Source organism: Haemaphysalis longicornis, unplaced genomic scaffold (assembly GCF_048455015.1).
Source record: "Haemaphysalis longicornis isolate Haplotype H1 unplaced genomic scaffold, Haemaphysalis longicornis Haplotype H1 scaffold_2, whole genome shotgun sequence".
Classification (NCBI taxonomy): domain Eukaryota; kingdom Metazoa; phylum Arthropoda; class Arachnida; order Ixodida; family Ixodidae; genus Haemaphysalis; species Haemaphysalis longicornis.
The window spans coordinates 246,527,012-246,545,346 of record NW_027526295.1 but is presented as its reverse complement, the minus strand read 5'-3'; the positions used below and the strand labels follow the sequence as shown (position 1 = coordinate 246,545,346).

At 46.7% G+C, this 18,335-nt stretch overlaps 1 protein-coding gene across 1 annotated transcript in view; it reads left to right on the top strand.

Moving 5' to 3' along the window:
- The window catches only part of L(2)05287 (WD repeat-containing protein l(2)05287), a 53,850-nt gene that overhangs the window by 11,719 nt on the left and 23,796 nt on the right, over nucleotides 1–18,335 (top strand). The window contains exons 3-11 of the mRNA XM_077700024.1: nucleotides 1,479–1,544; nucleotides 2,671–2,782; nucleotides 3,771–3,957; nucleotides 4,765–4,872; nucleotides 5,885–5,970; nucleotides 7,784–7,939; nucleotides 12,018–12,199; nucleotides 14,519–14,697; nucleotides 16,543–16,730. Of these exons, the coding sequence (XP_077556150.1) occupies nucleotides 1,479–1,544; nucleotides 2,671–2,782; nucleotides 3,771–3,957; nucleotides 4,765–4,872; nucleotides 5,885–5,970; nucleotides 7,784–7,939; nucleotides 12,018–12,199; nucleotides 14,519–14,697; nucleotides 16,543–16,730 (1,264 nt within the window). The remainder of the gene's footprint in view (nucleotides 1–1,478; nucleotides 1,545–2,670; nucleotides 2,783–3,770; nucleotides 3,958–4,764; nucleotides 4,873–5,884; nucleotides 5,971–7,783; nucleotides 7,940–12,017; nucleotides 12,200–14,518; nucleotides 14,698–16,542; nucleotides 16,731–18,335) is intronic.

Below are 18,335 nucleotides of genomic sequence, written 5' to 3'. Positions count from 1 at the left end.
TTTTGTGAAAATAAATAACAATGATGTTTTAATTAATGTAATTAATAATTATAATTAATATTATTATCACAAGTAATTACGGAACTATTTCAAGGTTAAGGCGCCAGAAAACATTACCAACGAGCCAGCACAAAACCGCGAATAATTGAGACACCAAGAAAGCAAGGAAAAATTATTTATCGCTAGCGCTGCAGTGCACGAGCCCGCCAGCCTATACCGCCCAGCAAAATTTTCGTAACGACGAAAGCCCAGCCCACACATATGTGTGGGTTCATTTTTCAAGCGTGATGACGGAACGCACACGAAGGGAACGGGTGTATTTTTTAGCCGATCGTGTTTTTCCAAGTCCTGCAAGTCGTTTCTTACGCTTGTTATTCAGAAAATATGAGAATAGCAAGAAGAAATATCAGTTTTCATCTTGAAGGCGGCTAGCGTAATCGTGCCTGCTGGGGCGCCATTTTTAATGTGCGATTTCTCGCCCCCTGGTGGCAAAATGAATGAACTACCGAAACCAATAAAGTCTCGGAAGTGTTCGCAGCGGCTACCCAGGGCTGTGAAACCGAAACCGGAACAGGCGCCACTAAGTAAACGAATTCGTTGACCCACACGTTCGTGTGGGCTGGGCTGTAAAGGGTTATGGCAGGGCCTGTTACATCAGCTGTGCTGTGCTTTTAGCGTGCTATAGGAAGCGATGATGCGACAGTAACAAGTTTATTTATTTATTACAAGTACCTACATCGCCCATTCCCATAGGGGCCTTGTAGGTATTTGCTGGAAAGTGTGAGTAAGGTCATAGTAGCAGTGCTTATTTAAAGGAATGGTAATTATACAAACGATGACAGCATCATGGCCATGAGTCATTAGTACATACGTAAAAGCTGACTCTAGAGTACCTGTACTTGAGCTCTCCTTTGTGATGTACCTTATAGACCAGCTGTTCTTCATGACATTCAATGCTGAGCACGAGGTCGCGGGTTCGATTCCCGGCCGCGGCGGCCGCTTTTCTGATGGAGGCGAAAAGCAAAAACGCCCGTGTGTTCGAGATTTCGGCGCACGTTAAAGATCCCCAGGTGGTCAAAATTAATCCGGAGCCCTCCACTACGGCGCGCCTCATCGCCTGCGTTGCGTCGGCGTGTTAAACCCTACAATCAATCAATCATGACATTCAACCCTTAATTTGAACTTAACGTTAAGCTTAAGTTGGAACCTTAGCAAGGGAGCTAGAATCGTCTGTTTGCAAAAAAAAAAGAAAGAAAGAAAAGATATACAAAAACCAATGTCTTAAGATGTTGATGCACGTTAAAGCGCTCTAGACAGTCTAAATTAATTTTTAGCACTCCATTATGGCATGCCTCATAGCCTAAGTGTAGCCTTGGCATGTAAAACTCCCAAAATTTGAACTCATTAGAACTTGCGCATTCTAAAACAAAAATCACTTCAGCCTGTACCACATGTTCCTTCCCTGTGGTTTATTTCAGGTACTAAGCTGCTCAGACGACGGAGTTGTGTTCAAGTGGGATCCCTCGGACGGCTCTGTGCTAAAGGTATAACAAGTTCATATTTATGTACTGCAATGCAGTGCATTATGCCGTCCGACATGCAACCTAATTAGCAGGGTTTAGCTAGGTTTGAAAAATGCTGCAGCAATTTTAAGGGGCCTAATCTAGGCTAGGGTTGCTACAATCGCTCAGGAAGAAATTCTGAGAGGGAGTGTCACGTGACAGAAATGAAGCTCGGGTTCAATCAGCGACACAGTAGTGGTTGGTCATGTGGCGTGCGGTAATTTTTATGATCTGGCAGGCTGCCTCTGAAATTTCGTCTGCCCGCCATGAATTATTGTGTTCCGAGGTGTGAAGCCAGGCAGAATAAACCGATTTGGGCTCGTGGTTTCACCGCTGGGTACAGTGTTTTCAAATCTGAGCATACGCCACATAAACGCCACTGGAGTCACGTAGTGTGTGGTCAATTCTAGGTCCCTCAGAATACACTTCCACTCTTCACTCTGTATGGAGATTAGGAAGCACTGCCCCGGATCCTCCTAAACCTTTGAAGTATTCGCATCATCTGCAACCAATAACCTCAGGGTGGTATGCACAGCAAGCCTGTCGCAATGAGCAGGAAATTGAGTGATGCAATAAAGCTTGTGATAAATGCAACCACACGAGCAAACAGGCATGCAATTCAGTTGTATTTGCACAGAGGCAATGTTATTGCAATGGCATAAAAGCTGTGCACAAGATGACACGAACGTGGAGGCAACAAAGGGGCTGCAACAAACAGCAGGCTGAGCCATGTGATGACAGCCCTGCTGACCACTGAGCAAGCGTAGGCACTGCTGAAGCCTACCTAAGCCGAAAAAAACTGGGCTGGCCTTGGTGCTTCCAGAAAGAGAGGAAGAGAGGAGGGAGCGTATTTAAAAACAAGTAGGCTTGCAAAGCTTGTGCCCGTGACATCACACTTCCTTCACAGTCGGACTCCTTCAGTGGCTACAAGTTCTGCCTCGTATTTAATTTGGCGCACAAACCAAAGGACGCAACTCATGTGATTTAACTGCTTAGTTTCTCCAGAATTGAGCTTCCAACTCCGTCATGAGAGTGACCTGCTGCAAAGGTTCATTGGGGGGTTTTTGTTGAGGCACCTTGGACCAATCTTTGTGCCTTCTATTTACAGAAACATGATGTTTCCGCGCTGTCTTCTTCCGGAGATGCTCCCAAATCCAAGGTGGCCGGCTTTTATGCTCCACCATCGTTTTCCTCGTGGTTTGTCTTGAGGCAGACTCCAGGTAAGAACGGGCCTCCCACCAAAAGCTCACTGCACCTGCTTGACTAGAGGGTTGCATAGATGTAATGTATATGCTCCCTGGCACTAAATAAAGAATGAACAGAAATCTAAAAGCCCTACAGAACGCAGCCTGCCATGGGCCTGGACGCAATTATTTGGGAATGGAATCGGGCTACCTTTCTTATATTCTCAAAAATATCCCTTTGCACTGAGGTGAAATTATGAATGTGACGTCGTTAAACTTTAGATTTTGCTTTGCGGTGCACTTGCGCAAAATGAAAAAATTGGGCCTGCAGTAGTCCTGGCAGAGCATTATGCAAATGCAGAAGCAAATACTATTTAATCTTCAAACTGCTATACGCAAGAACAATGTTTCTGGCTGAATTTTGACCTATTTTTTAATATTCTTGTCTTACTGACTGTTGCACCTACTCTTGGCTTGGTATATCTATGCTTTCCTTCTCACTTTTCTATTTTTGTTGCATTAGTCTTTTTTTATCATCCATATTTCAGCTTGTTTCGCTTATTAGCCAGGCAGCCTGAATTTGCGGCAGAAGCTTGAAAAAACAATTGAAAGCACCCAACAGGAAGCGCTTAATTTAACTGCCTTGGTTTACACCAGTCTAGGCAACCAGTAGCTACTAGGCTACACCTGTCTGCTGTAGGCTCTGCATCGACATCAGGTCGCCTGTTTTTCTCAGTGACTTAGATTTTCTTGTTTCATTTCCATTTTTTTTTTATTGTTGTTTCTATTTTTGGACATTTGCAATATCTTTTTTCCTAAGACACAGAGTGTTTGCATTTACAGTTCGCTGTTTTCTGCTTACTTTGTTCGCTGTCTCATCTCCCTGACAGAGCTCTCTGGAAGGGAAGGGTGTGGGCTCGTTGAATGAATGACGAACCCTTCGCTCAACAGGTGCCAGCCATGAGCTCTCTGGAAGGGAAGGGTGTGGGCTCGTTGAATGAATGACGAACCCTTCACTCAACAGGTGCCAGCCATGGCCAGCTGGAGTCTGTGCCCATTGGCGGTGGCGAGGGCCAGGTGCTGGTAAACAAAGTGTCCGTGAAGAGCTTCTCCCCGGTGGCGTTCAGCTCGGTCGGTGGCCTCTGTGCCTCCATCTACAAGGCGAAGCTTACCGTCGCCTTCCCTGGCTCTCCTTCTCGGACCGCAGAAACGTAAGCACTTTCCTCTCCCTCGTTTTGCCTTGTGTTCACTCAGTGCGAGTCCAATTGTAATCTTCATTATGTTCACCCACCCAGCTTTTCCGCCATGATCTCACTCACTTTGCTGCCTTTTTTTTTTTCCGTTGCATTCTGTAGTTTTTTTGAGGTTGTATTGTCTGCCATCTTTGTTGAGTGGGGAAGAAAGAAAGAAAGACCTGCTGCTCTGTTGACACACTATAAAGAAAGGATAGTATGACCACACCTTTCTCTCGAGCTCAGAAAAAAGTCTCAAGGGTCTTTTCTGGGCGCTTTCGGGGTTCCCTAGTGAAAACTGAATGTTAGCCTGTGTAACGGGAACAGTAAATAATAATGCATTCCTTGTTACTTGTTAGCGGGTACAACTTTGTATGCGGTAGCTTCAACTGAAAACTTGTTGCAGCACAAATTTTAACTTGATTAGTTTTTACATGAAGAAGATATAAGAAATTTTGTTCCGCTGCCTTGCTTGACAGGTGGCAGAACTTTCTAGCACCAGGTAATATAGCCCGTTGTTCAGCTTCCCACTAAGTAGGCACTGAAAATATTGGGTATCACTGGTTTATCTTGGCAAGCATCATGTGGTTGCAGCTGTTACATGACCTACTACATGCTGACCCCTCCTCCCTCTCACTCAAAGAAAAAAAGAGCATGTAGTATTAGGAGGGGCTCGTTCCGAGTGGTCACTCCTGATTGGTCCTTTTCTGCGTCCTCTTTTGTCTGCGCTGTGTCTGTGCCAATCAGCTGCTGATGTGTGTTTTTGCATGTGCATTGTGAATCCAGGTTTATGGCACGGGGCCACAAGAACGGGGTGAAGTTCACCTGCGTGGCTGGCCACCCCAGTGAGCCGTGGGTGGCCACAGGAGACAGTCTAGGGCGTGTCACTGTCTGGTAAGCTGTCCCCCAGGGCCCAGTAGGGCAGTACTGGCTAAGGGGTCAGTAAAGGGAGGAACTCTGGAGAAAGTCAGGTTTTTGTGAAGGAGTTTATTCTGGGATGCATTTGAGTTTCTAGGCATTAGCCAGAGGCTTTAGGCTTTAGTCTTCGTTTCAAATGATACAAAGACTGAAGTTGAGTGAAAAAAATGTGACACTGTTCTGTATACTGCTCAGCCCTTTTGAGTAGGAGGAAGGCAAATGTGCCTCACTTGGATTACCCTTGGATTACAGCGTAGTCAGGTGTGTTTGAGGGCAGGCCCAGTGTGCTCCTAGGTCACCTGGGAGCAGGCGCATGAACTGTGGAATGTAGGCTTGCCAAGCAACTTGTGACATTCCTGTGGGCGTGCCTTTGTGCCCAAGGAACTCGCAGCTCTCACAAATGAATAAAAATAGCTCGGCAGCGTTTTTGGCGACCCCCAGTTTGGTCAGAGGGCAAGTCGCCTTGCCTTGCAAAGTATCTAGTACTACTGCAAATCCCTTCAGCCAATTTTCTGTGTGGGAACAAAGTTGAATGTAGATACACAATGCCCCTGCACTTTTACTTATGGCTGGTATTTTGTACTCACATTTGATGTAGGCAAACATGAAATTTTTGGGTTTGATGCAAGCTGCTAAATGGAAAAGAACAACATAAGACTTAAACAAAAGTATGTGCGGTCTTTGCACCAGCTTTATATAGCAGAAATTTCCCTGCTGGAGCAACTTCAGGTAGTTGGTGAATACTGTGATAGTGTAGGCATTGTGATGCACTGGCAAGCCGCACTGCCAGGCAGAAGCCGTGCGTTTCCTGCACCTGTCAATCTTGCCATAAGTAATTTTAATTTTTTTTAGTGTAGGCTGTAACCTCCAAACACATAAACGGCTTGCTTTCAAATAGACGTGCGCTTACAGGAAGCTGACACGGGCGGGCTTGGAACATGTTGAGGAGAGTGCTTTTCCCTACAGGGTATTCTGCTTGTCTATGCAGGCAAGGCTTCAAGGAGTCGTCGCCAGTGCGCTCCGTCCACCACTGGCACACGCTTCCTGTTGCAGACCTGGCCTACACCAGCTCTGGTTGGTTGGCCTGCGACCTGTTTGGACGCAGATCACTTGTTTCTAAGTGCTGGTCATGCAATCATAGTGTATGCAATGTCCGAATTATTTTCTCTTTTGTAGTTTTTGTTATCGTTTGTGCAGAACAAGCACTCCAGGCTCTGAATTACGTCTAGTGGGTTTCCACAAAGCTCTACCTCTTACATGCTGATGGGAGGACACCCTTGGTGTGCCTCTGGTCCCTCCGCCTCCACATTGTGGGGGAGAAAGAGCATTGGTGAGCTGATGCCGATAACAGTTTTCCTCAGTGCAACCAGAGTCCCTCAATGGTTTCACTGGTCATGAAATTTTGGTGCCCGTTTCATATAGGTTGTATTCACTGGCATGGCACACATGCCGGTAACCTTGTGTGTCACCTTAGCAACAGGGACGCGCGGGCTCAAGCATGGCAGCGCACGCTTGAGGCCGTCCCACAAGCGCAAAAGCATTGCCTCAACGTTCTGTTTCGCGCAGCCTCCTACGGCCTACCTGTCGCGAGACACGAGTGAAGCCGCCAGCACATATCAGCTGATTGCCAGCTGCCGTGTTTTGGTATCGGCCACTGGTTGCTCAGCTCTCGGTGAATGCTTCCACTTTTGCCACTTGCCGATAGATGTCGCTAGTCTCCCAGCTGATAATGCACTCACTGCTGCGCCACTATGCTTCTGCCGTATCTAAATCGGCATGCGCGTGAACATGACCATTTCTTTGGAAATGTTATTAGGCTTTTGTACTGAATGACTGCCATTTGCAAAGTGCGTGCACACCTGTGTCTGTATCCGTTCTCGCTGGCAACTGCACTGCACTGCAGTGCTTATTACAGTGGATCTGGAAACATGGACATCCAGTTATCAGGCAGTGATCCGAATTGTTTCGTGAACGGTTTCGGGAAAACCTGCCTCACCACAAAGGGTTTGAAAAGAGCCTGGCTGATTGTGCTGGCCGTGACTGATTTTGATAGCTGCTTAGTAATTGCTCCTAGTTACATTGTTGCTCTATTTGCTGAGCTTAGCATGCGTCTCTATGCACTCAATCGCATGTGTAGGTGATTTCCAATTGCCGGTGCTAAGCTTCGGAAACAACGTTAGGCAATTCTTTTCCCCTGAGTGAACGCTGTGCAGAGAAGCTTATAGGAAGAACAAATTGTCTGTAGCATGTATATGTTATACTGGTCAAAGTTCCCACCTTAGGCTCATATAACCCCCCACCACCACCACCTTCGATGTAGCGGAGACACAGACACGAGCACTCGTCTCTGTGTCTTCTTTTACTGTCTTCATTTAAGTGTTGTTTCACTCACTGTTTTATGTGAACATGGGCACATCGTAGACCAGGGAAGTGCCACTTACACCGTTTTTACCATACAAAATGTTTGTGCTCTCGGGCATTCAGTAGTGATGCATCGTCAGGCTATGCGGCTTGGGCCTTATGCCACATCACTGGGAATTCTGCTCTAACTAATTTGTTTGCTTACAAGTTCACAAGCTTTTTATTTTTCGTACCTCCTCCCCACAACGAAATGTACTGATGAGATTATACCGCACGAGGCGAGTGTACAGAAAGTAATTGCTTTGGGTCAATTGACCTCAATTTAACCATACAGAGTTTGAGTTCTGACTCAGCACTATTAAGTGCTCCATTTAAGTGTTGGGTAAGCTAGCTAGGGAGGGGGGGATGTAGTTTCAGAGATTAAAACCCCTGACTGCTGAGAAGTTCATGGCATCGTGTTCTGGGGTGATTTGGTCCTGCTTCCCTAGTTAATGGTAGGATAAGGCCCCTGGACTTGCTCCCACAGGCCAGTTCCTGCTGAGCGGAGGTGGCGAGTGCGTGCTGGTCAAGTGGAGCCTCCCATCGGGCGACCGCCAGTTCGTGCCCCGCATGGGCCTGCCCATCTGCCACCTGGTCAACTCACCCGACGCCACCCTCACCCTCACCGCACACGCCGACAACTGTAAGGGCCTGCACATCTCCCGTCCGGGTTGTCTGTTTGTCAAATCACTGTTGATTCCCTTCTCCCAGCTTAATGCCGAGTGGAACTATAGCTGGAAGGCGTTAGGAAGTTCTACATTGGTCACCTTTTGTTGCCTTCTTTGAGGCTATGGGACGTTCCTAGCTTCCACAGTTTGATTGGTGTCGTTTTTATGAGCCGCTTGAAATGGGCATAATTTTGTCATGCAGCAATTGTTCTAGTTTCAGTATCGGTAACTGCCACTCACAGTTTTTATCATTACCTTTGTTGTTGTCAGAAAGAGCTAGGGCACAAGACTAGCAAGTTCGCTTTCATATTTTAGGTTTAACATGCTGAGGCTGCTGTGTGACGGTCAAGCCTGTCCTAGTGGAGACCTGTGGGTTAATTTTGGCCTTCTGTAGATTTTAACGCCCACCAAGTGGGGCTTACACGTATTTTTATGTTCGACCCCCATCACAAATTGAACCTTTCTTGCTGTACTCGTTGATTAAGAATCACAACCATGTGCTTAGCTTGAGAATTCCTTAGCCGTATACATACTACAACAATGCTTTAGCCCTGCGCATTGCAGTGGGGGATGCATTTTTCCGTAATTTCATGAGCAAGTCTATTAGTTTTTTTTATCGTTCTTAGCAGCCCACACACAAAGTGGCTGTGCTGCTTGTTTGCATTTCTTTGACCTAGATGTGATGGAAACATAAGCTCTTATTTACAGTTGAACCCCTTTATAAGAGACACGTACCGGGGAGCAGTTTCTGTCTCTTATAGGAGATGTCTCTTATAAGCAGGGAACCATGTTTTCACTTACTAATCAGATCCTAGTTCAATGTTGGCATCGTATGACTAAAATAAGCTCAAAAGAACGCTACAGCATGTTTCAAAAGATTCATTCTAATTTATGTTTGGCCCCGAAAATTTATGAAACAGCTCTGAATCTTTGTTTGCTTCATGACTGTATTTACACTGTTTTTTTACAACCGATTCTACAAGCTTTTTTTCCTTTCCTTATTTGTGGAAGATGAATCATAGATGTTGAGTTCACAAGCCTGATGAATAGTCAAAGAGCGCAGCTTCTTCCGCTGTGTGCTCAAGCTATTCATTACGCTTGCAGGACCCAACATCTGCGATGCTTCTTGATTGGGAGCTACGCGGGTGGGAGAGCCCGCATGTGCGATCGCACTCCATCCAATGGATGGCAGTGAGCTTCAATCACTTCTGTAAGTTGCGTTTCTATAGGCAGGGCTTCTCATCGTCGTTTCATAGCTGACTGCACCACTGTGTGTTTGCTGAAGTTATAATAAATAGTGACTGCAGGCGTCTGTCGTCCACCTGTGTTTCCAGAATGGAAGCAACTGTAATTAGTGACTGGTGGCACTGCATCTGAAGTTAAAATGTCTGTTACAAGCGAGATTATCGAAATAGTGACTGCAGGCGTCTGTCGTCCACCTGTGTTTCCAGAATGGAAGCAACTGTAATTAGTGACTGGTGGCACTGCATCTGAAGTTAAAATGTCTGTTACAAGCGAGATTATCGATTAAAGTTCGAGAATGACTTGTCCCTTATAACCAATCTTCTACATCCAATGTCTGTTATAAAAGAGGTCAATTTAATGGGAAAGATGGGGCAGCCAACCATGTCGGTGGATAGTGTCTCTTATACCCATTTGTCTCTTACATCCATGTCTCTTATAACGAGGTTCAACTGTATACTGTTTTAACTTATCTCCTCTTTGGGACCCATTCGGCTGTGCCCAGCGGCACTGCAAATTTCCCTTTCCTACAATTACAGTTGTTCACTTTGCTGACAGAATTGGATGAACTATTTCTGCCTCTTCAAAGCTCACTCTCTGAGAATTTCCCCACTACTTGTATTGCCTGTTAAAGGCCAACTGCAACGAAAATTTACCTGCCCCAAATTATACTTCAACATGTGGTATGCACCACTAAAGTCTCTTGTGACCTAATTTTAAACTCCACAAACGCGCAGTTTTTTTATTAAAACCGTTCGAAAACACGCCACTCTAGCCGACGCAGCACCTAGCGGAGTGTCGCCACAACTTGTCGCCACTGTGGTGAACTTCCAGATGTGACGTGCCAGTCAGGACTCCCGTGCGGCCTCATGCAAGTGAGCAGTGTAATTCGTGCCTCTTGCATGAATAATTGCTTTCACGCGTTTCCGTAATGTGAGAAGCTAAAGAAGTTTTGAGTTGCCGAGACGTAAACAGCAAATTCGAAGAGTGCCGGGGCAGGTCTACGCGAGGCAATACACAGTCGGTGAGCGAGTACGGCAGTTGCACAACGGCCAATTTCATGCTCGCGGCGGTGGCAGAAGGCTCTCCGTCGAGTCGACGAGCACGTGAGTCGCGTGCACGGCCTACCCGAGGTGATAAGCTGTTGGAGCGGCTGGTCGTAGCGTCGGCGGGTGAGCAAGTACGGCAGTTGTGTGGAGCACTGCAAGATCGTGGCCGAACGGCTCCTCGAACGGCCGACGCGAGACGATACGCTGTCGTCGCAGCTGGTCGGGCACGAATGGGTGCGGAAGCTGTGTGGCGCACTGTAAGCAAGCGGTAGGACATCTCTACAAGTGCGCAATACACAGAGCGGTCGACGCGAGGCGATGACGCTGTTGGCGCAACCGGTAGAGGCGTGAACGAGTACGGAAGGCTCTGCGGCAGATAGCTGTGCGGCCCACTGCATGATCGCAGCCGGTCGACTCTTCGGGAGCGTGAGTGGTGCAAGTACGGCCAACGCAAGGCGATACGCTGTTGTCACTGTTATCGCGCCAGTTGAGGCGGGAACAAGTTCAGACTAAGGCGTTTGTTCAGTTCAAACAACTTCGTCAAAAAACATAAATGCTAGCTGCTGTTGGCAACATTTCTCTCACCAGTTAGAAAGGGGGGGCACATTTGGCAGCACTGAGTCTCGGGAAAGGTCACTGTTTCATGACGCCAGCGAAGACACTGCAGTGCTTTCGTCACTGCATGGCATCGTTATCTAAAAATTTGGCGCGGGCACCCTGCTAACAGGAACAAAACTGCCCGTGCAAACAAAAATAATAAAATTCTGTATTTGAATTTTGATAACATGCGCTGAAACCGAATTTTTACACGCTAGCCGACATGTTTCAATGCTTTCCTCCCTTTTTTTTTTTTTTTTTTTTCCCCTTTCCTAGCTACCAGCTTCTTCGCCACGACGCCTCGCGACGCCTGTGTTTTCGTTTTACCGTCTCAGCAGCTCACAGCAAAGCAATAATGGTTGCACGAACTTCCCAACCCCTTCTCGCGCATGTTTTAAATGTTCGAAGAAACTGACGACCCGAAACACATTGAATGCGCGCCGTCCTCTCACAGGCAGCTGTGGGAGAATCCGTCGTCTGCACCCACTCGATTCCCGGGTGTAACGTCACTTCCGGCCGTCTGTAATGGCTGCCCTTCTTTTCCAGTTTCGGTTTGAAAAGGGCGTTTTTGATCTTCGGTTACGATGCAGCGACACATATTTGGGCCTCCAAATTTTGCAAATATCATCTTTTAGGGTAACACTACCGGAAAATAGTGCATTTAAGGAACCGAAAATTTCGTTGCAGTTGGCTTTTAAGCTGCAACAGCGAAGCTGTCACACAGATGTGGCTCATCTGTGGGTTCAAGAAACACAGCTGTGGCGGCCGTCAGAAGTATGGTGGGAATAGGGGGGGGGGGGGTATTTTTAGGCGTTAAAAGAATGTTCAGGATATGCGCTTATTTCTATTTCTGTAGCCCACATATCGTGGAGAGCTCCAGCCATCATTCGGTTTTACAGTAAGCTCCCAAGTGCTTACAATTTCACGTTAGTCCAGCCCAGTTAGTGGGCAGCTAAGGAGGGCTGTGGAGAAGATGCACATGGTGTTACCAGTAGGGCCTGCACTGCTAGCTAAGGCTAGGCATGCACCCTTGACCACTGTTTCATCACAAGGTTCGTTTGTGCCTGTTTTGCTGTTGGTAATATTATCGTGCACAGCACTTTGTCAACTGTGCATGCAGTGCAGTTTGCGTTGAAGTACCAAAAGCACCGTGTTCAAATTTCAGGCTTGCGGCTAGTGAGTAGCCAGCTGCGAGTGGTGCGGCTAGTGCAGGGCCTTGCATTGGGCCAGCGCAGCTCTGCACCAGTGCTGCTTTTGCACGATACTCGCACGGCTGCACTTGTTCTTCGGGGCCAGCCAGGACAGCTCCAGTTCTACCAGCCTCAAGAGGACAAGCAGCTCTTCTGTGTCAGTATCTTTGCGTGATTGTTCTACACTGTTTGCTTGGTGGGCTTGTACAACATGCCATATTTTCTGTTCCTAAATTGTATCGGTGTATAGGTCGCACCCCCAAAATTTCTTCATTTTTTCTCAGTAGTTACACTTTTGTGGAAGTTGCACAATTTTGGTGTAACGGCAATGCTGAGATTGCGCTGGTAATTTGTGCTGGTTATTGCCAAATGTGCACGAATGGAAGCTTGTTTTGTCATTGGTGGGGAGAAAGCACCGTGGCAATCTTGACTTGTGTGGGTTGCTGCCTTATTACTTGGCTGAATTTTTATCGGGAAACTACCCCTTGCACTTGTGAAGGAAGGCAACAAGGACAGGCAAATTGATTTCAGATATTTGAGAATATTCATTTTCTCTGAACTCTGCAATCTGTTACATGTCTTCTACCAGCTGCTTTAAAGGAGCCATGAAGAGAAAACACAAGTTTGGTTCATTCAAAAGATTGTCTCGTTAGAATCATACCGACACCACTTTTAACGTAAACTTCGCTCAAATAAGCTACATAATTAGGAAAAACGGGAATGGTCATGCGACCCACCAGCTCATTTCCCGCAACAGAACCTGTGATGTCACATGGGCTAAGCTCTGCGATTGGCGGAGGCTGGCAGAAGCAGACACAAATTAGGTAGAGCTTACAAACTAGACGAACGAGCGATTTGCGCTTAAATTTAGGGCACATTCTTTACAAAGCAATAGGAATGATGGGACAAACAGTGGAAGTTACGAAAGCACATGTAAACATAGAAGTACTGATGCGTTCTGCTGTTCGTACTGCGCACAGCATGCTTTGGTTTAGCTGCACAGTACTACGGGGCTTGGGGTTGTCTCAGACGACACTGGCCGATTGACGCAAGCAACGGTGTCTTACGTGACCCCATTTGTCGAGCGAGCACTGTTTCAGGGAACGAATATTTTCTCCCAGAACAAAAACAAGCCAGGTTTAAATGCAGGCAAAAACAAACCAAACGCTTGCCACGGTATGGTGGCGCCATCTAGGTTACGGAACGTAAAGAAACGCGCGAACAAACCAACACCGCTACAGGGTGGAGACAACCTTTGAATGGTCCCGTGCCGCCTCAATTGGGCCAACGGGCTCAACGCGTTATTCTTTTCGTTTCCCACGAGACCTAGCAACGCGAAACAGACAATATGATTCAAACTTCTTCAGTAAACCGCGTTGCGGCGATAATTTTAGCACGGTTTTGACACAATGACTTGCTTCGGAGGCGAGCGAGCAACCGAACATGGCGGCGCCAGCGTTACGTGTCTCTACCCTGTACGGCGGATGCGTGAATGAAGGTACTCTAGGCTGCAGAGCGGTCGGTTCCCGTGATGTCACTTGGGGCCACGAAAACGCACGATTGAGCGGGAAAATCAAAATTTTAACCTAAATTGTTTAATTTCCTAGTGAATAAAGCACCGTTTGTATCCGGACAAGCGCTGGGGGCACTATAAAACACGAAATCTTTCGAATAAAACCAACTTGCATTTTCTCTTCATGGCTCCTTTAACAACCCAGTGTGACAAATTGACCATGGAGGGTAGAAAAAGAGGCCAGACGCGGTACTGTTATCTCAGTGTACGTATTTACTTTAGAATCGCAAGTGCATGCAATGGTCCACTCTGCATCAACCTCCTCTCCCACAACGTTGGCAGTACTGATACTTTTGAGTGATGAAACGAAGTAAAAATATGGCTGCTTTTTTTTTTTTTTTTTTTCATTTAACTTGTAGTTTATAATGAAGCATAAAAGCAATTAACATATAGGTTGCACCACTGCTGGCACTTATGAAAAATATACGACTTGTATGGGGGAAGTAAGGGTCATGGCAAGGATAAATGGCGTCCTTCAGAGTTTTTTTTTTTAGATTAGAGAGTAGTGAGCTCGGCAAGTTGGTATGGCGTCATTCTGGGCAACAGCGCGAAAAAAAACGTGGACGAAAGAAACGGGCAGAACGAGCGCTGGTCCTGTCCGTTTCTTTCGTCCATGTCTTTTTTCGCGCTGTTGCCCAGAATGATTCTTTTTAGATCTTTTCTGGTTATGTTCATAATCAGCAAACAAAATAAAAAATTAGCAGCTGTTTGCTTTTCCGTGGTGTTCAGTCAAAACATAAGCAACAATACTAAGCCCTGCTAGAGGTTTTTGTTTGTGACAGAACGGCAACCCAGGCGAGTTTGTGCGCCAGTTCAAAGAATAGGGTCCTCGTGCATGCAGCAGTTGGAGCCTGTTGGGAAAGCAGCCCCTTTCCCCCCTCGGTTCCCTTTCCCCTGGTGCAGCTGGACGTGGTGGGGCAGAACTACATGACCCAGGAGCGGGACGGGGGCATAGTGAACACGGAGGTGGTGCTGGCGGCCCTGGCAGGCGACTGGCTGCTCACCGTCGAGCACTGGGCCGACGACAGCCTGGGGCCCGAGACGCGGCTCAAGTTCTGGCGCTTCGACCACACGCTGCAGAAGTGGGTAGCATATGCAGAGTGCTTTTGTTTGAGGGCAGCGACAATGTGTGTCGTCTGCAAACTGCCTTGAAATTCTTGCTCTTGTCCGAGGTAGTTGTACATGGGATACTTTTGTTGCAGCTAACCGGTGCCTGTTGACGTTACCGAGTCCTGAGTGCTGCACATTTGTTGGCCAGCCCTGACGTTTAGAGTTTTTTCATCTTTATTCTTGTCTCTGTGAGGCACGCTGCCCTTTTTTTATGTGGCAAAGCAGTTGTGCTTTCATCTTCTTTTATTTTTGTAATAATGAGTGCTGATGCATGCGTGTTTGCAGCAGCGTGAGTAAGATGTATTTATTTCAGAGCCCAAGTATGGCAGTGCTATTAGGTGGTTTTGATTTATTGCAGAAGCAGCTGGTATAGAGGCCGCCAGAGCTGTGGCATTCAGTTTGATGGCCGTGTTGCACATGGGCATATTTGATTCACTCATCAAATGCAATACGGTACAAAGCCATGCGTCCAGCTAATTCACGTTATCATATATTGGGGCATTAAACAAGGCCACACACAACAGCAGTAATGTTACATGCTTCTTTATTTTTTTCCTAGTAGCATTTCATTTGCTGTCATACTTATAAGCATTTGCTTTGTTTGCCACTGTAATTCTTCAATATTTAGTCAATTCTCGTAGAGGCCAACAACATCTCGGCGACATTTTTATTCAATGAAGCACCAAATTAATATTGCTTTGCATTTGGTACACAGTCTACATATCTTGAGGTTCTTTGTTCCCTTCATCATCCTAGCTTCTTTAACCCTTTGAGGGTAGATTTTTTTTTTATTGCCGATTTCAATTCTTCGGATGAATCAATTTCGAGAAAAAATTATCGTAATTTTTTTAGAGTGACCATAAAGTGACAAAAAAATTGTTTGTGTTGTTACATACATGTGGTTTATTCATGAGTAACACAAGAAAAATTCTAAATAAAAACAAGATAGTAACAAGCCAGCACCTTTTGAGTGAATCGAAATCAGATAGACATCAGTTTCGTGGGCGCAAAAAGCAGGAAGTGCCCGGAGGACAATACCAAAACCAACCACTGCGCCCGCCTGCGTGACTAGATGCGCGAGCAGTAGACGGTGCACCGCTCCTAAAAAATGCAAAAAAAGGAGAAAAGAGCCTCATCAGTTTCGCAGGCACCCTTGGTCTGTGGCAGGCACAAGAAGCGAGAAGTGCCTGATGGGCGTAAGGGGCCTTAGGTGGGCGATACCCAACGCGCCCCCTCATTACCGGATGCGCAAGCGATAGCCGGCGCGCTGCTGAAGTAAATCATAAAAAAAAAAAATAAAAAGAAGAGCCATCGGCGAAAAAAAAATAATTTGACGTATTTCCGCAGTGTGGCAGGCCAAGCAAGAGAAGTTGGCGAAAAAGGCGCGCTTTTTAAACATACAAGCGATGATGTACATGTACGTTATTGACCATTTTGAAGGTGTTTGCCGAGGATGTACATATACGTCCGTGACCCTGAAAGGGTTAATAGTTCTTTGCATTTGGTACACAGTCTACATTTCTTGAGGTTCTTTGTTCCCTTCATCATCCTAGCTTCTTTAACCACCCAACACAAAAACTAGCTGGTCTTACCATAGATATTTATATATGCCTGGAGCTTTTTGTTAGGCGCTAACATGTTAACCACATGGAATAAAATTCATAGTATTCATGAAATAAACTGCCATCCCCCCTTTGAGTTCTCTCTAGCGTTGCTGTTTTCCCAGCAGCCGTTGGCACACTGTATCTAGCTCTTGGATGTGCTTTGTTCAGGCAGGGCATTAAAATGGGCCTCATGGTCCTATCCTCCCCTGGCAGCTTTGTTCTGGACACGAGTGTGTATGCGCCCCACAATGGGCCCCTGCACGACTTGCAACTACACCACCCCAGCCATCCCGGCGACGGAGGTGGCCCCCTAGCACTGACCACGGCCGGGGACCGGAAGTTCCGCCTGTGGGCCCCCCTTCAGCTGGAGGCTCCGGAGCCCAGCAGCCCCCCACAGCAAGGTAACTGGGCCGCTGGTCGAAGGGGGAGAACCTGCAGTGCAACTTCGATGGCCCCTTCTCCCGCAGCTCACATGTGTGTGGAGATAACTGCATCCTAGTGAGCCTCTTTTTGTTGACAGCTGCTTCGTGCGAAGACAATGGCAACAACTACTAATTTCTTCCAAATGTCCTTAGAAGCCACTCCTTTCTCGCAGAACCCACCTTTATCTTTCTAACACCATGCTCTCAGAATACCGTACTTATTCGAATCTAAGCCGATAGTTTTTTTGAAATACTGATATATCAAACTCCAGGGTCGGCTTGGATTCGAGGATTTTGAAATACGCGCCAATTTCCAAGTGGAGTGGTGCACAGCTAGCGCCACCCAGAAAAGAAAGTATTGTAGCCAGCCAATTTCCAAGTGAAGTGGTGCACAGCTAGCGCCACCCAGAAAAGAAAGTATTGTAGCCATTACTAGACGAGCCAGTAGCCATTAACGGCCATAGGCCGCCATTTTAAATTGTGCAGATAGTGGCCTGCGTGCGGTGCGGCGTTTGGTTTTGACAGCGCAAAAAGAAGTGGTGCCATTATAGTGCCGCTTTTAAAAGAAAGCTTGTTTTAGCTGCGGAGTTGTCGTCGAACGTTCAAGCCGGGCGGGACTTCGGCGTGGATGAAAAAAATGTCCGTCGTTGGAGGACGCAACGGGAGAGGATATTTCGTGCGCTGCAACGAGGTTGGCAATCACCGGACCACGAGAATGCCGTCACCATGAAATGGAGATGGCATTGGCTGACTTCGTTCAGACGCAGCGAGCAGCTGCCCTTCCAGTAACGACGGAAGTGCTCCAGGCAAAAGCAAGGGAACTTTTAAGGGAACGAGGCTTATCGCGGGCACACCTCAAAGCCAGTCGGGGCTGGCTACAGAAATTCACGAAGCACTTCGGCTTTAGCCTCCGTCGTCGAACCTCAATCGCCCAGAAGTTGCCCGATGATTTTGAAGAGAAACTGATTGAGTTCCAGCACCACAGCTTCATGTTCAATAAACGTGTTTTCTTTTTGTGAACGCTGGCCTCGCCTTTTTGTTCGGCCTACATTCGAGATAAGTTTGTTTGTTTTTTTTTCGCGCCTTCGGACTTTCGGGGGTCGGCTTAGAATCGGGGCCGGCCTAGATTCGAATAAATATGGTAGTTCAAGGCCACAAGGCGAGAGCTGGATTGTTCCGTTAATGTTTGAACTTACTAATATTGTTAGTCGATGGAAATTCTGTCCATTCACCGCAGCTCATTTAAGTGCAGGAGATGTTTAAATTGTATAATCAGGCGGATTAAGAAATTGAGTGCTAGAACATTGATACGTCACGACAGCTTCAGCAAAAAATGTCAGGCAGTTTTAAAAAATGGACACTGAAATAGTGATTGGCAGTCATGACAGAAAATGCCTGGGGAGGTTGACACAGAGTCCACTAGTTCTTTTTTTTTTTTTTTTTTAATTCAATATTTCTTCTACACATACTTCCCGTGAGGTGGACAGAGAATGCCTGACAAAGCCTCTGCCCCCCCCCCCACAGTTCAGCATAGAAGGTAACACAGGAGAAACGTTATCTCAAGCACTTAATGAAAGGCACGCG